Source organism: Bison bison, unplaced genomic scaffold (assembly GCF_000754665.1).
Source record: "Bison bison bison isolate TAMUID 2011002044 unplaced genomic scaffold, Bison_UMD1.0 scf7180017864276, whole genome shotgun sequence".
Classification (NCBI taxonomy): domain Eukaryota; kingdom Metazoa; phylum Chordata; class Mammalia; order Artiodactyla; family Bovidae; genus Bison; species Bison bison.
In genome coordinates this window covers 393,246-402,033 of record NW_011494848.1, presented here as the reverse complement: position 1 = coordinate 402,033, position 8,788 = coordinate 393,246, and the positions used below count along the sequence as shown (strand labels likewise).

Here is an 8,788-nt window from a genome sequence, read left to right as displayed (position 1 = left end):
AATGTTCCCTTGGTATCTCTGATTTTCTTGAAGAGATCTCTAGTCTTTTCCATTCTGTTGTTTTCCTCTATTTCTTTGCATTGATCACCGAGGAAGGCTTTCTTATTTCTCCTTGCTATTCTTTGGAACTCTGCATTCAGATGGATATATCTTTCCTTTTCTCCTTTGCTTTTTGCTTTCCTTCTTTTCACAGCTATTTGTAAGGCCTCCTCAGACACCCATTTTGCTTTTTTGCATTTCTTTTTCTTGGGGATGGTCTTGATCCGTGCCTCCTGTACAATGTCATGAACCTCCGTCCATAGTTCTTCAGGCACTCTGTCTATCAGATCTAATCCCTTGAATGTATTTATTTATTTTGAATCTATTTGCTTTATTCATAATTACCAATAAACTAGAAAGAATCCAAATATATATCAACCAGTGAAGGCATAAACCAATTAAGGTTTACCATTTAATGGAAAACTATTCAGAATTCTGAACAGATAATCAGAATTAATGGAATACTGAATAGATATTCAGAATAAAGGCATGTCTGCAAAACCCCAGATAAATCTTAAATCCATTATGCTAAGTGAAAGAGGCCAGAAACAAACAGCTGCATACTGTATCATTCCATTTATATGGTATTCTGGAGAACTTAAAACAAAAGGGACAGGAAATCAATCAGTGGTTGCCAGGGACTCTAGAGGCAAGACAGAGGAGAGTAACTACACCTCAGGCACCAAGGAACTTTTTAAAACTTAATGGAGCTGTTCTGTATTTTGATTGTGCCAAACTATATACCTAAAAAGAGTCAATTTTACTACATGTAAATTATTTCTCAAAACAAAAATTATATCTCATTTAACAACAACAAAGTAGAGCATGCTACCCACACCAAGAACATCCCATGCAAAGGCATCTTTCATACCTTTCCTCGACTTTAATGGAGAGATGATTGCAGAGGTTGTGAACATACTGGGCATAACTCTCTGTCAGGGCCATGTCATATGCAATCAGGTGAATGTTTAAAGTCCCATATTCATAATCTGTCCCCACATTAATGGCTCTTATTTCCACTTTTCCCTTCTTCTTTTTGGGCTGAACACAAAACAAAAGAGAAAGAAAAGTCAAAGTATTATACAAGAAATTCTAACAATACCATCTTGATATATACATGTATATATATATAAATCAATCTTTCAATTAAATTTGTTTACCATGTTTCTCTCTGATTACCCTACCTACAAACTGAACTTTTCCTAGGTGGGAATGGGCAGCCTCCCTTGCCATTCTGGGCTGTAGCATCAGTCAGTGAGAGCAGAGGAAATATTGCTGGCAGTTATTTAACATAAATACATGTGACTGTCTTCTGCCATTAACTAGTTTTGAGACTCACTTTCCATCTCTGGCCCTCAGTTTCCCAATTTTTATATCACTGGGGTTATACTAGATAACAGATTCTTGAGGAGTTTCTCTTTTTTTGGCTGCCTGTGCAGCTTGTCGGATTTTAGTTCCCTGGTCAGGTATTGAACCTAGGCCCTCCGCAATGAGAGTAGAGTCCTAACCACTGGACCACCAGGGAATTCCTGACAGATTTTTTTTTTTTTAAGAATTCTTTCTCTTTTTCAAAATTTTATTTATTTATTTCGGCTTCCCTGATAGCTCAGTTGGTAAAGAATCCACCTGCAATTCAGGAGACCCTGGTTCGATTCCTGGGTTGGGAAGATCTGTTGGAGAAGGGATAGGCTACCCACTCCAGCATTCTGGCCTGGAGAACTCCAGGGTCGCAAAGAGTTGGACATGAACCTAGGCCCTTGGCAGTGAGAGCACAGAGTCCTAAATACTGGACCACCAGGGAATTCCCAACAGATTCCTTTTTTTTTTTTTTTTTAAAAACTCTTTCTCCTTTTTTTACATTTATTTCTTCTTGGCTGCGCTGGGTTTTCACTGCTGCATGCAGGCTTTCTTTCGTTGCGGTGAGATACTCTTTAGTTGTGGTGCGTGGGCTTCTCAGTGTGGAGGCTTCTCTTGTAAAGAACGAGCTCTAGAGTGCAGGCCCAGTAGTTGTGGCACAAGGGCTTAGTTACCCCGTGGCATGTGGAATCTTGCAAGACCAGGGATTGAACCCATGTCCCTGCACTGGCAGTGGGATTCTTAATTGGACCACCAGGGAAGTCCCAACAGATTCTTAATCTAGAACCCATAGAGGAATTTTAAGGGGTTTGTCAACCCCAAAACTTATGTGCAAAATTTTACATGTGTGTGTATTTTTCTAAGGAGAAAATCCTTAACTTTCATCAGAATATTAAGGAAATCAATCACAAGAAAGCACAAAATTAGTTCTCTGCCAGCCTTCCTAGCTTTGAAATTCTGCAGTCCAATTATTTAGACAGCCTTTCTTTTAAAAGTTTGCTGGTAAGTCACTGCTGTAAGTCACTTCAGTCGTGTCCGACTCTGTGTGACCCCATAGACTGCAGCCCACCAGGCTCCCCTGTCGCTGAGATTCTCCAGGCAAGAATACTGGAGTGGGTTGCCATTTCCTTCTCCAATGCATAAAAGTGAAAAGTAAAGTGAAGTCACTCAGTCGTGTCTGACTCTTAGCGACCCCATGGACTGCAGCCCACCAGGCTCCTCCGTCCATGGGATTTTCCAGGCAGGAGTACTGGAGTGGGGTGCTATTGCCTTCTCCATTTAAAAATTTAGAGGCAGAAAAATTATTTTATTTCTATCCTTTTATTTCATATAAAGTACTGCTTTACTACAGATCAACCTGTTCAAACTGCTGTAAAAAATTAAAATGAGGCCTGGAAAAATAGATATGTAACACAACATAGATCAGGATCAAGAAAGCTTCTCAACCAGAAATAATTTAACCTAAATGCCCATCAGGAGGGGAATCTATTAAATAAATCATGGCACATTCTTTTAGTAGTACATTATGCAGCTGTAAGAAGAAATAAAGAACTTCTTTATGTAGTGATATAGAAAGATTTTTAAGATAAACGACAAAAGCAGACTGTAGAATAATGTGTTCAGAATATTGCCATACATATAAAAAGGGTAAGCAGGGAAGAATAGATGTGTGTATGTTTAACTACTTACATATGTATTTGCTTGCATATTAAAAAATAACTCTGGAAGGATACACAAAAAGACTAATACTATTGGTAACCTATGAGGAAGGGAACTGGATGGCTGGGCAACAGGTGTGGAAAGGAGACTTTTAAACTATTTCCCTTCTATATTTTTTGAATTTTTAATAATATGAATCTTTTATCCATTCAAAGTTAGAATCTTAAAATCTACCTTGTTTTTTAAAATTTTTAAGTCAAAATGTTTTTACAATATAATATTCTTGTGATATTAAAATAATCTTGCTCTTTGGAAGGAAAGCTATGACAAACCTAGACAGCATATTGAAAAGCAGAGACATCTCTTTGCTGACAAATGTCCACATAGTCAAAGCTATGGTTTTTCCAGTAGACATGTATGGATGTGAGAGTTGAACCATAAAGAAGGCTGAGCACCAAAGAATTGGTACTTTCGAACTGTGGTACTGGAAAAGGCTCTTGAAAGTCCCTTGGACTGCAAGGAAATCAAACCAGTCAATTCTGAAGGAAATAAAAACCTGAATATTCATTGGAAGAACTAATGCTGAAGCTGAAGCCCCAATACTTTGGCCACCTGATGCGAAGAGCTGACTCATTAGAAAAGACCCTAATGGTGGGAAAGATTGAAGGCAGGAAGAGAAGACGGCAGCACACGATTTGATGTTTAGATAGCATCACTGACTCAATGGACATGAATTTGAGCAAACTCTGGGAGATAGAGGACAGGGAAGCCTGGTGTGCTGCAGTCCATGGGGTCACAGAGAGTCTGACACAACTTCGCAACTGAACAACATTCATATGAAAATTGCATAAATAAGTACACAGCTCAATGAATTTTCACAAACTGAAAACACTTGTATAAACAGTATCTTGAATAAGAAACAGATCACTACCAGCACCCCAAAAGTATCCTGTCCCCCAAATGGGCAAACCACTATTCTGACTTCCAAAACCAAAGGGTTACTTTGCCTATTTTTTAAATATGTGAAAATGGAATAATATACTAGGTTCTCTTTTGTGTACAGCTTCTTTAACTGATTATGTTTGCAAGATTCATCATTTTTAGATGAAACAGTAATTCTTTACTTCCCATTGCCCTAGTAGTTTATTTATATGAATATGCTATAACTTATTTATACTTTTTACTGAAGGTAGAAATTAGAGTTGTTTCAAATTAGAGTTGTTTCCAGTGTGGACCACGATGAACAGTATTGCTACAAACGTTTCTGCATCTATCTCTCAGTGAACACGTGTATGCATTTGCATTGGGGATATACCCAGAACCTGTGCAGAGGTTCATCTTTAATAGTTCTCTCAAACAGTTTTTTAAAATCGTTTCCAGTTTAGACTCCCACCAGAGTACTTAAGAGTTCTAGGTGCTTTACATTCTTGCCAGTATATATAAAACCGAGTATAGTCAGGTTTTCTGGTTGGTTTCTTTCACCCATTCTGGTTGGTATGAAGTGGTAATGCACTGAGACTTTTAACTTGCATTTCCTTTAAGTCTACTGAACTAGAGCACATTTCCATTAAGGCCACCGGCCATTTGGATATTCTCTTTTGTAACCTGTTTATTCAAGTATTTTGCCCATTTTTTAGATTGGGTGGTCTTCCTTTCTCTTAATGATTTGTAGAGGTTCCTTCTATATTCTAGATATGATCCTTTGTTAAATGTACATGTTACAAATATCCTCTTCCTCCCTGTATCTTCCTTTTTCACTTTTTAATGGTGCATTTTGAGCATAAATTCTTGTTTTTTAATGTAGTCCAATTTACTCATTTTTTTCTTGTATAGTTGTAATGACTTTTGTGTCCTATTTAAGAAATCTTTGCTTAGTTTAAGATCATGAGTATATTTTTGTATGTTACCCCCCAGAAGTTTGATAATTATAATATTTACATTTAGATCTACAAAAATTTTAAATGCTTTTTGTGTACAGTGTGCAGTAGGAGTCAAGTCAGCTTTTGTCACATGACTGTCCAATCCAGTTGATTGGACACCACTGCAATCAGTGTTGTCATATAACGAACGGTCATATGCTAAATGTTCACAGATACTTAGATCTGTTTCTATATTCTTTATTCTGTTCCAGTGGGCTATTTGTCTATTCTTCAGCTAATACCACACTGTCCTAATTACTGGAGATTTAATGTAAGTCTTGCTAGTTGGTAGAAAAAAAAATTTTTTTAAGAAATAGTGAGGAGGGGCAATCTATTTACATGTCTTAAGTCACCACTATTATTAGCCAGCAGCCTAGTTATTGCCACAGCAGAGTTGTTTCTGGCTGAGCACCTAGAATGGGTCTCTCATATTGCTGCTCTCCAGGTCAGTCTAAGAGAGCAGGGGCCCAACCTGGGGCGCGGGGGCGGGGATGGGGAGGACCAAGAAATGGTCCTTTCACAAGGCCAGTAAAACTGATGATAAACCTAGTCTCATAGGGATATTCTGAGAACTGAACAAAACATTGTATATACTTAATTCAATCCATGGCACATATTTAAACACTCAGTATGCATTAACTTTTATTATTATTTTTTGTTTTCATATTCCTCATATCTAGCACAGGGGCCAACAGAGACAAAACGTGCAATGAATCACTAGTTTAGAATTTTAGGACAAGATGGCATTTAGAGATAACTTTGTCCCAGTTTTTCATCTTTGCAGGGAAAGAATATGAAGCCCACAGAGATTAAATATGTCCCCCGGAATCAGAGAGCCACACAGGACAGATCCTAGGAACTAACCCAGACCTCCTGACTCCCATTGCAGAAATTTTTCCATTGTAGCCTCTGTATGATTAAAGTTCTTAACAGGGTAATCACCCCAGGGTCCTAGACTTTGCTATGAGTGAGAGGCCAACTTCTATCAACCAACCATCAAGGTGCAGGTGTGGTGGTGCAGAGCCCACCATACCTGAGGCCAAATGCAGCAATTCAGACTTCTCATCATGACAGCACTGCAGTAGGAGCTGTGAAGAATGTTAAAGTCAGAATGCAATAAGGTGCGGCTGAAATTTTCCAGCAAAGAAGGGAGGAGCTTCTTCGAAGCCTGCAGGAGGCTTTTCTTAACCAGGGAAAATGCCAGGGCTCTTCAAAGGTGTTGCTTTAGGAGAACAAAAAGAAGAAGGTTGATTCTAGTATCCCTCTTGGCATCTCACCTGCTTTTCCATGTTAACCTAGATCTGTCTGGACCGATCCACACCATCAGAAGCCCATTGTGATATTATATTTCAGTTCTGAGCCAGGGCACAACATAGCCAGCAAGAGTTTGAGTGCATGAAATTTCAGATACCAGTTCCTATCATTTTACCTTCACAATCTTTCTTATCCTTTCCTTTCTATTCTTACTGCCTGAGTTCAGACCTTCATGACTGCCATGGGGAGCTATTAAAGATATCTGTGCTAGGGATGTATATGACTAGAGCTGTGTTTTGGGAAGGTTACCCTGCCTGCCTGTGAAGGAGAATTAGGCAGAAAATGAATGGAGGCTAGGAAAAAGGTGGTAGGGAAGATGGAGTGCTATCTACCATCAAACTGTATACTGCTGTGACTGACCTGGATTCACTGTGGGATGGCCCAGGGCAGATATCCTTAGATCCCTGAAGGAGTACACTATGATGCCCCAAATGGGTCATGGGATAAATCACTAAACCATTTTTGTACAAAAATATCCATATTACTCCTATTTTACAGACAGAAAACTGAGGTCCTCTGAAGGGTCCTCTGAAAGGATGTTGTATTTGGCCAGGGTTACTGGGAAACTTTGCTGGCAAAGAACAGATAGAGAAAGGGGTCAGATTAGAATCATGGACTGTTACAGCTGGAAGGTATCTTAGAGATAAATTAGTTTCTCCTTCCTTTTTCCCCTAATTTTATATAAGGGGGAAGTCAAGGTCTAGAATGGGGAAATGACTTGTTTAAAGGTTACAACAGTAAGGAAATGGAAAAGGCAACCACTTTATGTCTAGCCATGGCTAGAAGCTGAGTCTGTGGCCCTAAACCCAAGCTCTCTCCTCTAGTTTCCTCCAAAATTATAATAATAGTATCCACCTATCACTATACGCTGCATTCTCCAGGGTGGGAAAGTTGGGAAGAAATTGTATCTTCTTTTATTTAGTTCTTTGGCCCATTTTTTGATTGGGTCATTTATTTTTCTGGAATTGAGCTGCAGGAGTTGCTTGTATATTTTTGAGATTAGTTGTTTGTCAGTTGGTTCATTTGCTATTATTTTCTCCCATTCTGAAGGCTGTCTTTTCACCTTTAGTTCTTTGGCCAATTTTTTGATTGGGTCATTTATTTTTCTGGAATTGAGCTGAAATTGTATCTTCTTAATCCTCAAATGAAAAGCTGACAGGCCTGCAGCATATATACTTCCAGGAATTCTAGTGATGGAAATTTAAAAAATTACACCTGGGACTTAAACAATTTTGGTGATGGTACTCTGAACAGTCCATAATAAGCTATAAGGTACACAGATATCAAGTGGTTATGTTTATAACTAACATAAACATGCTAACTTGATGTAGCACACTCAATAAACATATACCAGACAGAAGGCATGGCCCTGATGGGGTTGGCAGCCTGGTACTGCATAGAGAGCACTTGACTAAGATGGAAGCCCAAGAAAATCTGGGGGGCTTCCCTGGGAGTCCAGTGGTTAAGACACCATACTTCCACTTCAGGGGGCATTGGTTTGATCCCTTGTTGGGGAACTAAGATCCCACATGCTGTATAGCACGGTCAGAAAGACAGAAAAGAAAATCTTGGCTCAAATACCGTCTGCTTAGTCACTACATGACACTGAGTAACCTCTCTAGGTGTCAATCTCAACACCTAAGGTTTCTGTGAAGCTCAAAATAGTGAATTTTTGTGAAATGGAAATAGTGTGGACATTAGATGGATTCTGACCATCCTTAGTTCAAATATTGGCTCTGGAAATTATTGTCACTTGGGCAAGTCATTTAATCTGTCTTAGATTCCTCAAACAGGGCCCTTAATTACCACAGTATATCTGAGGATTAAATTATATCATTTGTAATACTATAAAATGAAATAATGCTTTTAAAAGCCTGGCACATAGTGATGACATGATCTGGTATATAGTAGTTGCTCAATAAATGATATCTTTAAAGAAAGACTGAGTAATGTACACAGATAGGACAAGATAGGACATTATTATTATTATTATTATTGGACAGAAGCATGCTCCTATTGGTATGCTTCACAGAATGAGGCACTCATTAAACCCCCGTTGTATGCAAAGTACTGATTCAACCACTCTAAGGAAAGACACCAAAGAGAAAACACAGTCCCAACTCTAAAGGAGCTTACAGTTGAGAGAAGGATAGATATACACAAAAGCACCAACCCTCTCAATTTAATCATAATGAGTAGGCCACCTCCCATGGCAAGTTCAGCACAAGCTACCTTGCTGCACCATGGCAATTAAAACCCAAAAGCAATGACCTCAGGTGGTTGAGCCTGAAAGGACAATGAGCAAGTCAATACTCCTAGGTTTTTTGTATAACATATAAGAGTATACATTTAGAAAGATGGTAACAATAACCCTGTGTACGAGACAGCAAAAGAGACACTGATGTATAGAACAGTCTTATGGACTCTGTGGGAGAGGGAGAGGGTGGGAAGATTTGGGAGAATGGCATTGAAACATGTAAAATATCATGTATGAAATGAGA

At 38.8% G+C, this 8,788-nt stretch overlaps 1 protein-coding gene across 1 annotated transcript in view; it reads right to left on the bottom strand.

Annotated features, from left to right (window-relative positions):
* Nucleotides 1-8,788, bottom strand: part of MRPL48 (mitochondrial ribosomal protein L48) — a 54,800-nt gene that overhangs the window by 11,684 nt on the left and 34,328 nt on the right. Inside the window, exon 5 of the mRNA XM_010848843.1 lies at nt 911-1,080. Within this exon, the coding sequence (XP_010847145.1) occupies nt 911-1,080 (170 nt within the window). The remainder of the gene's footprint in view (nt 1-910; nt 1,081-8,788) is intronic.